The 21775-nt window shown below is 40.7% G+C and overlaps 1 protein-coding gene across 1 annotated transcript in view; it reads left to right on the top strand.

Annotated features, from left to right (window-relative positions):
- Positions 1-16879: 16879 nt before the first annotated feature.
- Positions 16880-21775, top strand: part of LOC145408083 (regucalcin-like) — an 81738-nt gene continuing 76842 nt past the window's right edge. Inside the window, exons 1-2 of the mRNA XM_080278892.1 lie at positions 16880-17089; positions 19125-19225. Coding sequence (XP_080135018.1) covers positions 16897-17089; positions 19125-19225 — 294 coding nt within the window. The 5' untranslated portion in view covers positions 16880-16896. The remainder of the gene's footprint in view (positions 17090-19124; positions 19226-21775) is intronic.

Raw genomic sequence — 21775 nt, forward strand, 5'->3', positions numbered from 1 at the left:
ATTTTTTTTTTTCCTTCCTCCGTTCTGTTATTTAAAATAAAAAAAATTAACTAAGAAAAATCTAAAAGTCAAAGAAATAGAACTAGATATACCCTCACAAGTAGAACTGATTCCAGTAGAGATCAATACATCTGAGGGGAATGTAATTGTAGCCAATTTGTGCATGCCACCCAGATCAAACACATAGGAAAGAGACGAATATGAGGACCTGGCAGAGAGTACAATTCAGAGTTTAAGAGCATTACTACATAAAATGGAAGAGAAATCGGAAAGAATTATACTAACTGGAGATTTTAATACAAATATAAATTGAAATACTCTAGAAATAATAAGCCAAGAAAGCTGTTGGGACCAAAAGCTCCTGGATCTTGTGCAAGAGTTGTTCCTAACGCAACATGTGAGGGAAAGCACCAGAAAAAGAGGACTCGATGTACCCTTCATGCTAGATCTCATATTTACTAGGGAAGAAAATGATATTGACAGTTTAATATATTACCCTCCATTCGGCAAAAGCGACCATGTACTGTAGTACTAAATTGCAACTTCAGGATAGCATATGACATAGTTAACAGCACTGAAAGTTACAAAAAGAGCCTAAACTATAAAAAGGGAAATTATCATGACCTAAAGAAGTACTTCTTAGAAACTGATTGGGAAAAGGGGCTTAGAGGATAAGATTTAACTGCTGTGTATACAAAAATTCTGTGAATTTTATGAAATAGGAGTCCAGAAGTACATCCCACAGCACAAAGAAGCAGAAAAGAAAATAAAGAAATGGTTCAGTACAGAATGTAAAAAATCAAAAGAAAAAAGAAATTTGTTGTGGAACAGATACAGAAGACACAACAGTGAAAGGGCATATAATAATTACAAACAGGCAAGAAACGATTATACAAGAATAAGGAGGGAAGCCCCAAAACAGTTTGAGGAGGATATCATAAATTAAAGTAGTGATCAACCGAAGCTATTTTACAGCTACATCAGAAGCAAAAACTGAAGCATTTTCCTTAACCTTCAAGCTTTCCAGTAATGCTGTCTGGTAGAGAAGCATGTTGTAGGACTGAAGTCATCTTAAGCGAGATGGACAGGTGACAGAAAATCTGACTGAAAGACACATATTTACGCTTTGAGAGATTCATCAAAACTATCAATTTTATTCTAAATTCCACCAAACACATTTAGTATGTGAAGGTGATTATAAACCATTCCAGCACGGAAAAGGAAACTCATAGACAGACACCCACCATTTGAGATTCAGGATGATTGCCATTTTATTCTTGCTAAATATAAAAGATTACATCCATCTTTGGAAAGAATATCCTCCTACGTCAGAGACAGGCAGACAGACATAGACAGATTCTGGGTGATGCAATCACGTTGACTTATTTAATTCGTGGTTCCATTAGATGACATGATTCATATTAAATAACAGACCCCTGCAGACGTAAAAGAAGACGTGAAAGGCAAATGGAACAGGCGGACAGAAGGAAAGACAAAGTCCCAGTTATCAATTCACATCTATTGCTACTCGTATCCTGCTAAAAACAGACGGTATTATTCAGCCTGAGTGAGACTAAATCCTTTCTGTAGAAGAAGACGTGAAAGCTAAATAAACAGGTAGATTAAAGAGAAAGAAAGTGGGGCAGGCAGTTTCCGAATTATCAGTTCACATTAATTGTAATTATCAGTTCATATTAACTGGTGCTGTATTATTGTTGCTGTCAGAAAATTGTATTTAGCGTCAGTGGAAATATGACTATCTCAGAGAGGAACACGCAAAACATATGCAGACATATACACTAAGAGACAGACACTCTCTAAATAATTTATTTCTCAAGTGAACCGCTACTTTACTCCTGCTACTGGCTGACAGGTTTAGTTAGCTTAGGGCAGAACGAGCCCCATCCGTAACAGATATTCTTTGGCTACTTAACTAACTACATTAATTACACCCACACCCTCGGAGATGGATTGGATGCTGTGTTTTAAGTGGTGTGTGTGTGTGTGTGTGTGTGTGTGTGTGTGTGTGTGTGTGTGTGTGTGTGTGTGTGTGTGTGTGTGTGTGTGTGTGTGTGTGTGTGTTCTTACCTAATTATTCTTACCTAATTGTATTTTTACAGGAATTAGTCAGGCTCGTACTGTTCCGTGTCTTAAATCATATTTATCGTACATATCCTTAAATTTGTGAATTGGTTTGGCACACACTATTTCATTCGGTAGTGCATTCCATTGATCAATTGCTCTGTTTGGGAAACTGAATTTCCTTACGTCTTTATCACCTCTCTTCTTATGCAGTTTTTTGCAGTGTCCTCTTGCTGATGCTTCCCCATAGGTTAAGTAATCATTTATGTAGATTTTCTCCTTCCCTGATATGCATTTATATAGCATTATCATGTCACCTCTTTTTCCTTCTCTCCTGTAGTGTTGGTAGATTCAGTTTATTTAGTCTTTCTTCGTAGCTTAGATCCCTTAAGCTTGGTACCCATCTTGTAGCGGCCCTTTGAACTTTTTCCATCTTGTCTATGTATTTTTTTAGATGAGGACTCCTGACTACTGATGCATACTCCAGGGTTGGTCTGATGAATGATGCTATTATCCTTCTTAGCATGTCTTCATTTATGTATGTGAATGCTATTCTTATATTTGCAAGCAGTGTATACATGTTCCGTACCTTCCCACTGATGTGGTCAGGCGGAGATAGTCTGTTATTGATTATCACACCTAGGTCCTTCTCTCTTTCTGATCTGTGTAGGGTTTTATTTCCTAACGTATAATCCCAATCAGGTCTTTTTCCACTTTTACCAAACTTGATTACATGACACTTGTCCACACTGAATTCCATTTGCCATGTATTACTCCATTCATGAAGTTTATTTAATTCTTCTTGCAGCTCTTTACAGGAGTCTGTGTTAGTAATTCTCCTTTGTATTTTTGCATCATCTGCAAACATATTTAGATAGCTTTCATTTCCAGTGTTACTGTTTATATCATTTATATACACTAAAAACATGATTGGTGGCAGCACTGAGCCCTTTGGTACTCCACTAGTCACTTCTTTCCATGATGAGTAATTTCCCCTTAGTACTGTTCTCATTTCTTTTTTTATGAGAAAATCTTGCATCCAACAATACAGTTTGCCTCGAATTCCTCATTGATGGTACAGTTTCCATAAAAGTCTTTGGTGTGGTACTGTGTCAAATGCTTTCTTGAAATCTAAATAGATACTGTCCACCCATCCATCTCTTTCCTGTATTATGTCTGTTACTTTGTCATAGTAGCTCAACAGATTAGTAACACATGATTTTCCTTTTCTGAAACCAAACTGTCTTTCTGTTATCATATTGTGTTCTAGATGATTTACCCAAGCTTTTCTTTTAAGCTTTTCTAATACCTTGCATACAACACTGGTCAGTGATACTGGTCGGTAGTTGAGTGGATTTTGTCTATTTCCTTTCTTGAATAAGGGGACCTGCTCCCAACTCACACACCCCTCTCTCATATACCTCTCCACCCCATCCCTCCATCTCATCCTCGGCCTTCCCCTCCCTCTCTCCCCCTCCACCTCACTCACATACACTCTCCTCGTCAGTCTATCACTCTCCATCCTCTCCACATGGCCAAACCACCTCAGTGTGTTCCTCATAACGCTTCCTATCACATCCAGATCAACACCACAACGCTCCTTTATATCCTCATTCGTCAGCCTGTCTCTCCATGTGACTCCACGGGCTCCTCTTAAATAACTCATTTCCACTGCTCTCACTCTTGACTTGTGACCTTTCAACAACGTCCAAGCTTCACTTCCGTACGTTAGAGTTGGTATCATAATACTGTCATGTAGTAACTTTTTCACTTCCATGCTCACTTCCCTGTTTCTTATCACTGCTTTCAAAGTACCAGCAACCTTTCTTCCCTGCTGTACCTTTTCAAGCACTTCACCCTCCAAACCTCCATCCTTACTCATCACACTACCCAAGTACTTAAACGTACTCACATTTTCCAATTCCTCACCATCCAACCTCGCTGTACATTCACTGACTTCACCTCTCTCAAAGACCATCACTTTACTCTTCCCTACATTCACCTTTAGATTCCGTTTCTTACACACTCTTTCAAACTCATCCACCAAGCCTTGCAGCTCCTCTTCGTCTTCATTCAACAACACAGTATCATCTGCAAACAACAGTACAGGGAGTTTCCAAACACTATCCTCTCTCACCAGGGCCACTCCAACATCCACTACCCTACCTCACTACATACAATTTTAAATCCACGATTTTTAATGGACTTAGCCTCCCCACCAGATGACTAATGTTGAGAAATAGAGGAAGGGGTGCAACAATGGCTTTGATATCTAAGATGTTGTATAATGAAATCTCACCCGTAATGCGATATTTGGGGAGCGTGACTCCCCTAATGATTCTTGGGGGTTCAGCCCCCTTCCACAAATAAAATCGACCAGAAGTAGGGGAAAACGAGCATAAGGCTTTCAGCGAAATTTCTCAGGCCTGTTCATCAGGTTCCTTGATAATGTGTTCCACTGTATAAAGTTTCCCACGAGTGCTTCTAGGGGAGTCAGTCCCCTCACCAAATCAAACATTCTCAGAAATAGTAAAATTAGGGCAGATATGGATTTAATATCTTAGTACGTGCTGTACAGTGGACTCTCATCATATCTGGAAACCATGACTTCCTCCCCTCATGATTCTTTGGTGGTCAGCCCCACTTTCAAAAATAATGAAAACCATAGATACAAAATGGGGGATGTTGAGCACATGAATTTCAAATAAATCGGCAGGCATATCGCAGGATTAGGTGTGCAGTTTCCATGTTTTCTCTGAATGCACGGAAAGAAAGTGCATATCTATGTCATACAATTTGAACTGATATTCCTCAGATAAAAGTGAATGGGACTGACGATCGAGCAGAAGATAGATGCCGTGCATGTGTGTGTGTATGTGTGTGTGTGTGTGTGTGTGTGTGTGTGTGTGTGTGTGTGTGTGTGTGTGTGTGTGTGTGTGTGTGTACAGGCTGAGTCATAATAGTAATATTTCCTCTTTTACTTCATGGCCGTACATTTCTTTTTTAAATCGGTACTAGTACTAGTGTCCCGGAAAAAGTATGGCTCACATCAGGAGGTTAATTACCTAGTCGGGATGGAGTCCGGCTTGGTGTTGTTTTTGGTCTCATTAAGGTGCATAAAAATCGACTGAGTACAAAAAATACAACTAAAGGTACGTCATCGGATTGAAGGTGCCTATGATCTGTGTGCAGAGAAGGTTTATGTCAAACTCGCCTTGCTGACTATTATTTGGCTTTTTGAGACGCAGGTAGGACCGGAAATTACTTCCACGGCTGAAGGGTTCAATCACGACTGGCCTTACTGTGGAAATTCCCACACATTCTTAGCAGGTCTTAATCCAGTGGCCATGGGAACTACCCGTTCCTAGTTACAAACATACAAAATATTTCGACTAACGCATATCATTTTTCTTTCCACATGACAAACGTGAGCATGAATTTAATATGCTTGAGAAAACCAGAGGGCATATTATATTTTATTTCAGTTAACATCTGACTATTTTACTATGCTTAATGAAAATACAAGGCAAACAAAATGTTTAAAAATATGCAGCATCTACGTTCTGGTGGAGAATAACTTGTTTTCTCGATATTTCGGCTATGTCATGGGTTTTTACTAAGATCAGGAAAGCCATATGTCAGCGAAATGTCAAAAGGTATCATGGTTTTAATTCTGACATGTTTGTGACAACTCTAGCATTTTGAGTCGTATTTGCTGTATAAACTATTCTAAGCCTAAAGTTTGTACAAGGTCGCATGTCTGCTTTCGTCTTCACTCACATAACCAGCGTGAATATCAAAAAGAAGAATGTGACAAAGCAAAGCTCCAGGTATTTCTAGCCACAATTAACCTCAACCAAAAATTCTTTATCGTAAATCCTGGTCAGGATCCTTTATAAATACGAGCCTGTAATCCAGATGGCAGGAAAATTATACACAGGCCTTAGACGGGCACGCATTGTGCATTGTGTTGCAAGGCATCACATCATCATCATGGGACAACATTAACATTACCTTGAGCCACAGGCGACACAGAACAGGATTTCAGTTCCGGAGCCTTGTGCATAATGGCTGCCAATCATTGCTTGCGTCGTTAGACTCTAGGTATATGAGAGTAACGGAAGCTTATCTTGTTGGTGTTAGAGAAAACGTCGAGTTAAACCAACACAGCAGTCAAAACATTAACTATATGGCAGTCATTTTGAGAGGGCATACGTTAATTGTCCCTCTCACTTCCTGCCATATTTCCAGCTCATCCCACCCATTTCTGTGTCTCATTGACCATTTTTTCATTCCCTTTTAGTATTTTCGGTCTTGGAGAATATTACGAACTGAACCATCATTCCATACAAACCTCTATTTCTACGACACCTACCCCAGGGTGTACTTTCCTGCCCCAACCCAACCGCCTACCAACATTCCTGCCCATCCCACCCATTCTTTTGCTCACCACGCCTATTTCGTTACCCATTTCCCCACCCGCTCGACGGTGTCATAACACAACGCAAATGAGATGATCGACGAATTCACTAGTTATGGTAAACACGTCTCCAAAAGAGTCAACTAGTATAGCAGATACTGTTTTTCTTTGTATTCAGTAAAAAATTCTTTAATTGGATGTTGGAGTGTTTGGTAAGATTATTAGTGAAGTCAAGCGTATATACAAGCAATCTTACACACAACCTAGGCTGCACCGACATCAACATTTGTTGGCGCGGGCAGGTGCGGGTGAGAGGTTTGCACCATTCCAACCCATACAAATGGACCCAATGGACGTGGGTGGGTGATGGCGAGAACTTCTAAAGGCAGCATCACACTGGGACAAAAGTGGCTAACATGCGAGCCAGTTTTGCGACCCGCTAGCCAAACTGACTCACGGTGAGCGAGATTTCGCTTGCGAGGCAAAATGGATAACACTTCTCGCTCACAGCTTGTTGGTGGGATTAGAACTCAAATGAGCCTATATAAGTTTGTAATTGGTGAGAAAATATTCTGTTATTCACAGAGGGAACTTTAACTATAATTGTTAAGTAAAGACAATTTAATTCATGTTTTTTTTTTTCACTTTTATTTTTTTCTTGTAACATGAAATAAATATTCGGACACACGGGTGACCAGCCCGCGGAGGCTGTCTGTTTTGTCTCCAAAAAAACAAGTAGAAATCAGATTTTGATATGGATCCTGCAGCAAGGAAAACTCTAGTAGACTGCTTTGTGGCTCTGGAGTTGCTAAAGTACGTTAGAAGGTTGTAGAAACAGGAAAAGGGAGTGGGTACTCAGTGGTGGTCTGTTTACAAATAACCACGAGACGCCAAGGCAGATGACACTGTCATTTCGGCTCGCAAAAACACATGAGCGTGAAGGACGCTCGACTCTGCTAGCCGTTTTGGCTCGCAAAACTGGCTCGTATGTTAGTCACTTTTGGTCTAGTGTGACGCCACCTTAAGGGTTACCGTGATGTAGAGTTCCCCCCTGCGCCAGGAAGCACTTTGTGTGTACCCGATCTTTCCCTTTGGAGAGGTTACGAATACTCCCTTTTTTTTTTTTACTTCAGTTGGGTAAAATATTGCGTGTTTACACGTATATTTTCACTCATGGAGATATCAAACACTTCACAACCAAACTAGATTGAATGTTAAAGTGAAAAACTACGTGCAGGCAAAAAAAAAAAAAAAAAAATACCGTTTAACTGTGACGTATTTGTGTTCAATAATTGTTACTACTTCCTAGAACTTTAAACAGACTTTGTTAATTGTAGGCATTAAATATAGTCTTCATTAACCTCTTCATTACTATAGTAGCTATGGAAGTCTGTCTTAAGTGGAATGAAAGTATTTTGAGATGGCAAGAATTGAAAAGTATCATAGGACTGAAGGTTGAAGATCTTTCCTAAACAAGAGTCTGGGATGCTGGCGACGGATTCACATACTACCTTACGATCAGTTACTTGTTTGCAGATTCACAAACAAACTTACGATCAGTTGTTTGTATCCGGATCCATAAAGACATTATGACCAGTTCACAACGACGGATTCGCAAACGACCTTGCGGCCAGTTGCGTGTCGTAACTCATATTTTCATTTGCATGAAGGACGAGGATGAATGTTGTGCGATTATGCTTGGGTTGAAAAGCGTTAGAGATACCTTGAGATAATTTAGCCCAGTGGAGACAGTGGAGAATGAGAGACTGACTAGGAGAGTGTATGCAAGTGAAGCCGAGGGAGAAGGAGAGGGGGAGACTGAGGATGAATTGCTGGGAGGTAGAGAGGTATGTAAGGAAGGATGGTATGAAGTGGAAAGAAGCCAGTTTTATGGCGGAGGGAAAGGTGATAGGAAGGCGATTCTTTTATGGCCAAAAACCATTTCTAAACTCAAAACCAACTCATAAAGTTGTCATTACTTCAAAATAACTATCATTTTATTGGGGTGCGTTCGGTGGAAGTGAGGTGGATGTCAGATGTCTCTATACAGTTCATGCCACCCAGAGCAAGATCAACCCTTCTGCTGTGTTTATGAGCACATGCAGACGCTTAAGGACACGCAACCTGACTGTAGCACTCACAACATCAGTGATGAAAACCGAACATTTCACAACAACACATTACACTACCATACCTTACACAACTACACCTTAATTACCAAACCTTACACTACCACACCTTACACAGCTACACCTTACACTACCACACCTTACATTACCACACCTTACACTACCACACCTTACACTACCACACCTTACACTACCACACCTTACACTACCATACTTCACGCTACCATACCTTACAATACTAAACCACAAACTATCAACCCTTACACTCCCATACCCTACGCTGTTATTCCTTACACTACCAAACCTTACAATGGTACACCTTAACCTATTGCGCCTTACAGTACCACATCTTACAGTATTACACCTTACAATGTTACACCTCAAACTACCACACCTTTAACTACCAGACTTTACAAGGCTACACCTCAGACTATCACCCCTGACACTACCACACCTTACTACCACGCATTACATTACCATACCTTACACTGCCGCACCTTACAATGTTACCCCTTAAACTATCACTTCTTACAGTACCTTACAGTGTTACACCTTACACTACCACACCTAACACTCTTATAGTGTTACATCTTACACTACCGCACCTTACAATGCTACATCACACACTACCACACTTTACAGTGCTCAACATCAAACTATCACACAACTCACATCACCACACATTACAATGATACACACTACCACATCTGATAAAGTCCCTCCTCATTTCTTATTTAGCAGAGAATTACAAACACTTTATTTCAGCCAAGTCGGGTTATCGGTATCTTACATTTTGTTTCTGTCAGTAGTCAGGTTTTCGCTCTCTGACGTGGGATACTGTCAGCCAATACTGTGCCTAACTAAAGAATTTCAATATCTCAGCACTGTTGGAATACTAATATATTATTTTATATAACCCTTCCTGATAATATTCCTTATCCAGGATTCCTTTCCGGTTATTGTTACAGAAATTTGAAGATACTTAATTGTGCCATATTACCACCACAACCTTTATTATCAGTTAATGATTTCATTCATCACTCCCAAACAACCTTTCTCGCCTGTAACCCCCCCCCTCCCTTTGCCACCCAATTCCCCATGAAATATAGAATTACATGGAAGTATGAGTATTAGGAAGCAAGCTGAGGAGGTATTTAATACTCTGTTGCTGGTCTGGACGGCAGTAGCGTCAGTTAGTTGTCGTCTGTTGTGCATGGCGGCGTATGTAAATAAATATACGCCCACCTACAGTATGTGACACTGGGCATCATGACACCTGTTTCAAGAAGCCGGTGTTATGTATGTGGGAAACGAAGGGAAACGCCTCCCAAAGTAAGGTTTCACCTGTTCCCTAATAATACTAGAAAATGAATAATCAGATTTGGCGTTAATTTGTAAACGTACAGTATAGTGCAGGTGGCCTCATCTTTACCAGGAATGCTAACCGCTACGGAGTGACAAGCGTTTTCTATTCAGTTATTTTCAATCCTGAGAAGCAGGATGGTATCATTTTCGGCAACGCGCCTTATACCGTTGCAATAGATTCATGCTGTGTGTGTGTGTGTGTGTGTGTGTGTGTGTGTGTGTGTGATCTTTTACGCTTCTGAGAGAGTCCCTTCCGGTCCAGTGAACAGAAAGCAAGCCGAGAAAATGGAGAGAGAGAGAGAGAGAGAGAGAGAGAGAGAGAGAGAGAGAGAGAGAGAATGTTAAATACTACGCCAAAACTCCTCATTACGTCCTCAGAATGAAGAGGTTAATGAGGGTCGTCTCTAAACTAGGCCAACAAGATCCAACAGCGTTCATTACACCTGATACACACCCTTAATTAACCCAGCTTGATTAATGAATATGGACTGGCAATTACGGGTAAATATGTCATGCTGTAATTAGCGGTCAGCAGGTAATTACATACAGGTAATTAGCGAGTTCTCTGAGGCTGTTTGACTGATTTAAGCGAAACTTCCCAGGTGAGTTTGGCTGTTCTGGGAAGGTTTCCACTCTGTGCGATTTTGCAAGTATGATTTTTACGAGGGTCAGCCTCCAACACCAAATAAAAGAAAAAAAAAATCAGAAATAGGGAATGGAGGGCAAATATGACATTGATATCTTACTATATATTAACAAGGGACGCCCGTCTGTAAATCGGTATTTGGGGAGCGTAACTCCTTTACTAATTCTTGGTCAGTCCTCCTTCCCAATTTAGGGGAAAATGAGTAAATGGATTTCAACGAAACCTCAGGTCAGTTCATCTGCTGCCTTGATCATGTCTTGCACTATGTAAAGTTTACCATCTTTATTTTTAGGTGGGTCAGCCCCCTTCACTAAATTAAAAAACTGTCAGAAAAGTGAAAGAACCGCAGATATATTACTGATGCGTTAGTAGATATTGTACGATGGACTCTCATCCGTAATTTTCTGTTTGGACAGCGTGACCCCCTCGTCCACCTCCTCAAGGAATTCCTGGGGAGGTCAGTTTCCCCTCCCAAAGATAAAAGAAACAAGAAATAGGGGAAAGTGAGTACATGAATTTAATAGAAATCGGCACACGTATCACAGGAATTGGTATGCAGTTCCATGCTTTCATTATGAGCACAGGAAGAAACTGCAAACCAACACTATTACCAGCGGCGATAACGAAGCTGGTATTGATTTCAGATTGTGTGTGTGTGTGTGTGTGTGTGTGTGTGTGTGTTAGCACAAGTTCACAGCCGCTCAAGATATCATCACCAAATTTTACAGGTGTGTAGCAGGGGATAACAACGATCAATAGTTCGAAATTGGATGAAAATCTCCTACGACTTCGAATTGATGAAAGTAGGTAAAGGTCAAGGTCATATTCCGAGCCGCGCTGGATATGTATCGGTTCGCAGCTGGTGTGAATCCCTCCTTGGGGGGCCTATAGTTATTATTATTATTATTATTAGTAGTAGTAGTAGTATAGTAGTAGTAGTAGTAGTAGTAGTAGTAGTGGTAGTAGTAATAGTAGTAGTAGTAGTAGTAGTAGCAGCAGTAGTAGCAGTTGTAGTAGTAGTATTGATACCAACCGTTATAGCAAAGCTGGTATTGTTTTCAGTTGGTGTGTGTGTGTGTGTGTGTGTTAGGAAGATAAATTCGCAACCGCTCAGGATATCATCACAAAATTTTAGAGGTGTGTAGTAGGGAAAAAAAAACAATCAGAAGTTCGAAAATGGTGAAAGGAGGTCAAGGTTTGTCTGTCGGTTACCCCAATAACATCGCAACCGCTCAAGATATCATCACAAAAATTTTCAAATGTGTTGTAGGGATAAAAATCAACGAGTGCTGTTTCCAGTTTGTCTGCCTGTCTGTGTGTCTGTCAGCACGATAACATCGCAACCGCGCAAGATATCATCACAAAAATTTACAGGTGTGTACTCGTAATAGGGATGAAAATATCCTTCGAGTTCGAAATTGGTGAAAGTAGGTGAAGGTTTGTGTGTCTGTCACCACGATAACTTCGCAGCGCTCAAATTATCATCACAAAATTTTAGAGGTATGTACAGTAGTAGGCATGAAAATCTCCTTCGAGCTGGAAATTGGTGAAAGTAGATCAAGGTCAAGGTCATACTCCGAGCCTTGCTAGATATGTATCGGCTTGCGGCTGCTGTGATTCCTTGTTTAGGGGCCTATAGTTACTATTATTAATATTAATATTGGTATTATTATTATTATTATTATTATTATTATTATTATTATTGTTGTTGTTGTTGTTATTGTTGTTGTTATTATTATTATTTTTATTATTATTACCAGCCGCGATAGCGAAGATGATATTCAGTTTGTCTGTATTTGTGTGTGTGTGTGTGTGTGTGTGTGTGTGTGTGTGTGTGTGTGTGTGTGTGTGTGTGTGTGTGTGTTTTAGCACGATAACTTAGCAACCGCTCAAGAGATCATCACAAAATTTTACAGGTATTTAGTGGGGATTAAAATCTCCTGTGGTTATTGTTTTCAGTATGTCTGTCTTTCTGTGTGTCTTAGCATGACAATTTCGCAACTGCTCCATATATCACCAAACTCTTACAGTTGTGTGGCAGGGATCAAACTCTCTTACGAGTTCGAAATTGGTGAGAGTATGTCAAGGTCTGTGTGTCTGTTTCCACGATAAGTTTGCAACCACTCAAGATATCATCACAAAATTTTACAGGTGTGTAGTGGGGATGAAAATCTCCTACAAGTTAAAAAACGGTTAAAGTGGGTCAAGGTCAAGGTCATATTCCGAGCCGCGCTAGATATTTAACGGCTCGAGACTGATGTGATTCCCCCCATGGGGATCCTGTAGTTACCAGATGCGATAACGAAGCTGGTATTGTTTTCAGTGTGTGTGTGTGTGTGTGTGTGTGTGTGTGTGTGTGTGTGTGTGTGTGTGTGTGTGTGTGTGTGCTAGCACGATAACATCGCAACCGCTCAATATATCGTCACAAAATTTTACAGCTGTGTAGTAGGGAAAAAAAGCGATCATGGGTCGAAATTGGTGAAAGTAGGTCAAGGTTCTGTCTGTTACCACGTTTACTTCACAACCGCTCAAATATCATCAAAAAAATGTGCAGGTGTTTAGTAGGGATGAAAATCTACGACTATTGTTTTCAGCTTGTTTGTCTGCCTGTGTGTCTGTGTGACTGTTAGCACGATAACGTGGAACCGCACAAGATATTATCACAAAATTTTACAGGTGTGTAATAGAGATGAAAATCTACGAATTCGAAATTGGTGAAAGTAGGCCAAGGTCTGTGAGTCCGTTACTATGATAACTTCGCAACAGCTCCAGATATCATCACAAAATTTTACAGGTGTGTAGTAGGGATGAAACTCATTCGAAATTGGTGAAAGTAGGTAAAGGTCAAGGTCATATTCCGAGCCCCGCTAAATATGTATCAGCTAGCGGCTGGTGTAATTTCCCCCTGGGGAGGAGGAGAGCTGTTGTTATCATTATTATTATTACAGTACTATCTAGATGAGTTATATTTCAAAAGGGGTTTGCTTACATTTTAATCAGACACTATCTAAATAATTTACCAAGCATACGCACATCAATAAACGGTTCACAGGTCAAAATGTACAGTACCTGTACTCACTGTGCAATATATGTTCACCAATATTTTGGTTCTTGCCAGTTTCTTCTGTGTACCTTACGTTGCCAATGGATAATCGTTGCGAAGTAAAATGGGCATTTGCTTTTAGAGACGTCTGTGCTTAAATTCAGAATTAGTAAGTAATTGTGTACAGTATGTGTGTGTGTGTGTGTGTGTGTGTCTGTGTGTGTGTGTGTGTGTGTGTGTGTGTCTGTGTGTGTGTGTGTGTGTGTGTGTGTGCGTGTGTGTTTCATTCCATATTTCCTTCTGTATTATATACTGTTAACTCTTTAACCAAAATAAATTTATTCCAGTTAAGCCAAATAGTATGAATGTCATTTAGAACTCTGTGGCTTGTGTATTATTATATTTTGATAAAGCAAGAATAAGGAAGTGACGCAGATACAAAGCAAATTATTTATTTTTATACAAATCCAAGCAGAATGGACCTTATTGCCTAAATAAATGAAAATTGTGTACAGTCAAACACCTATCCAAGTCCGTTTTCTAGTCCACTTTCTGGTAGTTGCCTCAGTTTCGACGATATGGCATCAATGTTGATTACATCGTAGCATCAGTGAAGAATGGGACTTCATCGTAACTCTATATTCCTTGCTCCTTCCCCATCCCATCCTTGGTACATGGGCATTGGGCTAACATCTGTTGTCCCATCCAGGCAAGTCTTCTGCATGTTCATGAATGAACCTCACGGAATTCAGAATCATAGTGTGGTTCACATATTGAAGGGAGTTTGGTGCTCGGTAGTACCAGAACCAGTAATCGAAAACAACGACTAATGACCATGAATTTTATGTCTTTAAGTACCCGTAAATACAAAGTAACATTTATTTGTAAATGTATAGACGGCGGCATAGATTCGCGTTATGGCAGCACACATAATATGAGCATGAGTGTCTAGTAATACTCTACGGAGAAGAGTTGACATACATGTATTGTAATGGCCTATGTTTATTCGGAGATTTGAGCGGAACAAAATATTTCTTGCGAAGGTAATAACCAGCTGAAATACAGAAGTTAATAAAAGTATGCTATGTAATGCTGCTTCCTTTCTAGTCTCTCTCCCCTAGCCCTCCCTCCGTTCCACTCTCCCTACCGTTGTCTTTCCCCAATTTGTTACCCTTCCCCCCCCCCCTTCTCTCTCTCTCTCTCTCTCTCTCTCTCTCTCTCTCTCTCTCTCTCTCTCTCTCTCTCTCTCTCTCATTTCCAATCGCTCCTCTCTCTCTCTCTTTCTCTCACCTTTGCCAGCTTCATTCCTTAACAGCTGCAACATACCTGTTGTTACACGATACTCCTTTATTATTGACGACCCATATTAGAACCAAGCTTTTAACAAAACATACTTAGTTACAGGGTGGCTTTAAACTCTGGAAAAAAACAAGTCAGTAAGAAATATCTAATATGGGTATATATGGTCACACTGAGGATATTAAAACCACCCTAGCTTACGAAACATCGCATGATCGAGACCCCGTCAAGGGTTTCCAGCTTCAGTGACTGAGGACAGAGAACCAACAGTAATTTTGCTTCGTACTGATGGAACATATCGGGAGTAAATAAGCAATGGGGAATGAATGGGAGGAGATTGATGTTAGATTCATTTATGCGTCTCACGCGAGATTTTGCAGTATATGCTACAGGGGGAGGTATGGCCTATTGTTCCAGGTACTGAGACTGTAATTCTGATAATGCAGGTTTGAAACCATGTGTGATTTTCCAGCCATAAAAACACCCTTGCTGTTGCTAATACTTCATGCTGCATTAGATCTCCATATCTCATAAAAATCGTGGGCATGCTGCAATCAAACTCTCACAGGTAGCATGTATGCGTATTACGTGGGGCAAAGGAACTCAGTTTGATAACGCACCACGAGAACAGGAATTGCTGGGCCGTTAGGAATGGATTCATCTGAGTATATCTAGTCCAATACATATGAAAGGGTGTGTGACGTCTTACATATATCCATTTCACCATAACAATACATGCATGTTAAGAGGGTAGAAAAGACTAAGAGAGTGTGATGCGGAGAAGAATTGGGAAGACGGACTGAATGGGATGAAGGGAGGGAGTGACATCGGAATACAGACCTGAAAACGGAGGGAGGACTGTAGCGATTAGAGGGGAATATTAATTATAAGCCATGGTTGTAGTTGGGTTGATAATGAGACTAAATGCTATGTCTGTATGACTTATTTACTGTCACAAATAATAAAGAAATACATAAATAAAGAAATAAATAAAATGTACGATGAGACAAACATGCTGGTGCCACAAAATAATGAATGTGTTGCAAAAGGTTGCGGAGAGATGAAATGGGAGAGGTAAGAAATGGGAGGGAGAGAGGGAGGAGGAGATATTGCATTTTGGGGCAGGGGCAGAGATGGGGGGGGGAAGAGAGTAGAAAGGAGGGACTCTATGGAGTGGAGGGAGGGGACAGAGGGAGGAGTAAGAGAGAGGAACCAGAAGGGAATTAGCAGCTAGAGTATTTTTTTCATCTGGCCTTTTATAGCATACCTTTATTGCATCCTCCATTTCTGATGTTGTGTTCCGAGCAAATCTCCGAATTTACAGTAATTACCTACTAAACCACCATGCGCCAAAATTTGGTTATATAGTTACCATCCAGCGTAGTAAATAGTTTCCTGGTGTACAGGAAACCATTTGGCTTGTCACTCAGTGTAGAGTCACCCAGAGGCAGAAGGAAGAGGAAAGAATGAAGGAAAGAAAGACAGAAGAGGGGGTGTAAAGTTACCCGTAGGCAGAAGGACAAGGAAAGAATGAAGTAAAGGAAGTCAGAGGAGGATGGAAGGAAAGAAGGATGGAGGAGAGGAAAGGGTAGACACCCGACAGCAGCACTACATCGAGTTAGTGGATGGTGAGCGCCCCCACCTATATATATATATATATATATATATATATATATATATATATATATATATATATATATATATATATATATATATATATACATACATATATATATATATATATATATATATATATATATATATATATATATATATATATATATATATATATATATATACACTATTAAGGGAATTAAAAATACGTCATCGGATTGAAGACGTTAAATATGCGGTGCAACTGTATGTTTGACTCGTATTATATCCAACAGATGATGGCGGGGAGCATTTAGTCATGACGTTCGTGATCCCGGTAGAAGGTGAGCCAGAATTGCTGATGATTGGTCTGGGCAACACACTGGCCGTGGTTCGATGGTCACCCTTAGACCCAGACACACACACCGTCAAGCCAACCATATTACACACCATCGTTACTGATTTTGCCTTCAATGATGCCAAGTGTGATCCGCAGGGACGTCTATGGGCAGGTTAGTAAATATCAGTATCATCATCATGATCTTCGTGGTCATGATAATGACCACACACACACACACACACACACACACACACACACACACACACACACACACACACACACACACACAAGCACGCACGCACGCACGCACGCACGCACACACACACACACACACACACACACACACACACACACACACACACACACACACACACACGCAAGCACGCACGCACGCACGCACGCGCACACACAAACACACGCACGCACGCACGCACGCACGCACGCACACACGCACGCACGCACACACACACACACACACACACACACACACACACACACACACACACACACAGCGTCAGCCCCACCACGCTACACACCATCACTACTGATTTTACCTTCAATGATGGCAAGTGTGAATCGCTGGGACACCACTGAGAAGGTTAGTAAACATCATCATCATCATCACCATAATCAACACACACACACACACACACACACACACACACACCGTCGCCACAGATTACTACCTCCGCCAAGGAAGTTGGGAGGTGGTTATATATTAACCCTTTTGTCTGTGTGTTTGTTTATCCATAAGATACCTCAAAAAGTTATTAACGGATTTCAGTGAAATTTCGTGGATATGTGGGTCATGGGCCACAGAATAGCTGGTTAAGTATTGGTGGTTATGTGAGTTCCAGTCCCGCTGCAAGACTATTGTCGTTTGGTTGTCCACAAGAAATCCCAAAGGTTGTTAATGGAATTTTTTTACTTAATTACATTTGGGTGGGGTTAGAGCCGTCTAGTATAGTCATTGGCAGAGGTGTGCACTGTCTATGTGCTGCCTGCTTATCCCTTCTGGAACACCAAATATGATCCGCAGGGCCTGCTCTGACCAGGTTTGTAAACATGGTGTTATGGTTATCGTCATCCCGTTTCCATCAACAGCAATATCATCATCATCATCTCCAAACCGTCACAACATAATACAGCTTTAGTTACGGTAAGTGAAATACGCGGAGACATCTATTGCCAAGCTAGTAAATAAAATAGGCCATCATCATCATCACCACGGGACAATTTTTTCAGTGAAGCAATCGTCTAAGGCAGGTAAATAAACACGATGCTACAGGTCATCACAACAACAACTAAATCATTACCAGTGTGATGAGCGTTTTAGCATATAACAAGTTAGCAAGCTTTTGTAACTGTTTTCCCATTTGCAGAGTTATGGTGCGTTAATGGTTTTGTTATTAAGATACAAAATAGAACTGATAGGCCTAGCAATCGAACAAAAAAATACTGTTCTTACTTTATTAGGTAAAAAGTTATTGTGTAAAAAGCGTGATGATACGGGAAGGTCGGGCCGCTCATTGTAATTTTCTGCCCTGGGCTCAGGAGACGGGGGGAGGAGGGGGGAGCATGGAACATTTCCCCCGGCCCGGGCCCAAAGGAGGGCCCGCGCCCTCCAAGATGGTGCTAAGAGAGTGGAAATTATATCGAGTATCATGTACTGAATAAATGGAGTGTAGTTTGTTTGTATGAAGTACTGCAGGAATACATGCCACAGGATAGTAAATTATACTGTATTCATTTGTTTCCTTCCTTGAATAATAGTATTTTTCTAATTTTCCTTTACATAATTCCTTGTAGTTACTATCGTTGTTTTGTAGAGAGGTAGGGGAAGGTTCTATGGTTCTCCATAATTCTATTGGCAGTAGATCAATGCACTGTTCACAGTGGTTCAGGAGCAGTCTAGTCGTTGCGCTAGACTTTGTGTACACTATATTCAGCAAAGTTTTCAGTGGGAGGGGGGGGGGGGGTTGTCGATAATCTTGTCACGGGCCTGGTGATGGCTGTCGGCGGCCCTGTTTCTGCCAGAACATCGACAGCAAACTTTGCTTCCATGCTAGTAATTATAACTGTCATCCATAACTTTAATTTACCTTGGACTTACAGAAAAATAAGTGTGCCATCATTAACATAATTTTGTAATGATGCAATAGTCAGAATATTACCAGCACATCTTACTAATGTTAATATATTTACAGGAATTGAATGCGAATTGAATGAGAAAGTTGAGCCACTGGAATATGACACTGTAGGCCTCTACAAGTTTGACCAAGATCTCGTCTGCACCAAACATTTTACGATAGGATGTTACATTAGTTTAAAAACGGAGGAGCATTCAGAGAGTGCTACTTCTGCACCTAAAAACTGGTATAAGTCCCGGCTATTTGACTTCGTCCCATGACTATCATTAGACCAATGATCTAAAACCCAATTATTGATTCTTGCGTGATCCTCAATGCTTTCACCAAGCTACCTCCAAATAGTGCTGTATCAGATCGGTTCAAAGTGACCTTTGACATGTTCTCAGAACTGAACGATCCCTGGCTGATCATTAACCCAACCATGTAGTTATTTCCAAATCGAACGAAAACTTTAAGTTACAAGTTCGATCTTTGACTTTGACAGATGACCTTGACTTTAGATAAATTGCATTTAAAATCGAACCACTTCACCCTAACCATGTCCTCGTGCGTTTCATCTTTGGCCAAATCAGATCAAAATAATAAGATCATTTTGCCGTGCAGCCTTAGCCTTTGACTCAGTGATCTCAAGAACAACAGGTCAACCCCGGGAAGGCTGTCATCCTTTCCACAAAGTGTTGCCCGAGTCGGATTAAGACTAACTTTTGTTCACACACACACACACACACACACACACACACACACACAGATACGTAACAGTAAAATACTTTTGCTGCATATTCGGCTTGCACGGGTGTTGAAACAGATGAAGAGAAAGCATTACCGTGTATTCTCCTCGAAAAAATACATTTTAACAAAATGCAGCGCAACACCCTCACCAGCCAACTGGCCTAAGGGACAAATATTTGACTGTGCTCTGTGGCTTTGATCTTTGACACATTACGTTCAAAACCAAGTAACAAAAGTCTTCTCAAACATTTAACCCTTCCACCAACTCAGGGTCTGAGTTGACTTTGCCCACTGACCTTGAATTATTCCTTTCCTTGTGACCTTGACCGTGACCTTCGAGAGATTATTCTAAAAATTGAATATCTTTATCCTTGCTTTTAACCTGAATCCTTCCACAACGTTTAGTCTCCACTGGGTAAAAGTTGTTTAGGTTGCCCTTACCATGTAAGAGACCTTTTACCTACTGTTTTTAAAAACAGCAGGTCAATCTCCTGAATGATCTTCAACTCATCTACAGAGTTTGATGTAAATCAAATGATAAAAATGTTTTAATTAATTTGTTTATGCACAAACATGCATGGCTAGAAATTTTATCTTGTCCTGTGACCTTGATCTCTGATTTATTGCTCAGAATGGAACCCTCTCGTTCTTGCCTGACCCTTAACACTTCCTCCAAACGTGGGAGGCGGTGGCTGAATCGGCAGAGATGCTCCCTGCAGTCCTAATGGACCCAGGATCAAATCCCGGCTGGGGCAGGGAACAGTATGAAAATTTTAATTAAAAAAAAAACAGACTTTACTGATCTACTAGAGGACCTGTCGACATGTAAAAATACCCCCGCTAATACCGGTACACCAGAACTGTATAAGACAGCCCTAGCATGTATTCAATATGGATGGTGGGTGTTTGCGCTGAAATGGTGACATGTGGAGGTGTGTAAGAGAACTACTGGGTCTTGAGATAGGCCTTGAAGCCTTTGCCCTGAGTCAGAAAAAAAAAAAAATCAGGTCACTGAATAGGGACTGAATAGGGAGGATGCCAGAAATCGAACAGCGTTGAGAGCCGCCAGTACGTGACCAATGCCGACGCATGCAAGCATGTTGGAGCAATTATAAATGTACAACAAAACGACGCAAACTTTACCCCGTGAGCTTGGGCTGTGAGATATCTCTGTGACTTTGACCTTTGAGTGATTGTTCTCAAAATTTAATCTCTTTATTCTTGCATAATCCTTAGCCTTTCCACAAAGTTCTAATTAGGATAAAAAGGGTTTTAGTTAATTCTGTTCTGTGACTCTGACCTTTGACATGTTCAAAGATATCGGTTTCCTCTTTGGCTGGTCCTCAGGCTTGGCACCAAATGGAGTTGAAATCAGATCAGAGTTGTTAGCCATGTTGCTAAAACACACACACGCATAGGCCGAAAATTGGCCATGTCCTGTGACTTTGACATTTGACTGAGTGTTCTCCAAACTGAATCACGTCAGTCGTGTCTTACCCACATCCTGTTCCCAAGTTTGGTTTAAACTGGATAAAACTGTTCAAACTGATTTTGCTAAGTCAATATTTTACTTAGCCCTGTGCTGCTGGCATTTAATCTATGTTTTTGACATTTGACTGAGTGTTCTCCAAACTGAATCACGTCAGTCGTGTCTTACCCACATCCCGTTCCCAAGTTTGGTTTAAACTGGACAAAACTGTTCAAACTGATTTTGCTAAGTCAATACTTAGCCCTGTGCTGTTGGCAATTAATCTATGTTTTAAAAACAATAGGTTTACTCGTTAGCTGACCCTCAACCCTTCCACTAGACTGTTTAAATTAAATTAAAATGTTCGAGTCATTTTGTTTACACACACACACACACACACACACACACACACACACACACACACACACACACACACACACACACACACACACACCATGCTCTCGCTTCGTGAGCGCGGGAATAAATACTCTTACTCGTTGCATAATTTGAT

The sequence above is a fragment of the Coenobita brevimanus genome, chromosome 8 (assembly GCF_032717465.1).
Source record: "Coenobita brevimanus isolate Jiangsu-jjx chromosome 8, ASM3271746v2, whole genome shotgun sequence".
In the NCBI taxonomy this organism is placed as follows: Eukaryota; Metazoa; Arthropoda; class Malacostraca; order Decapoda; family Coenobitidae; genus Coenobita; species Coenobita brevimanus.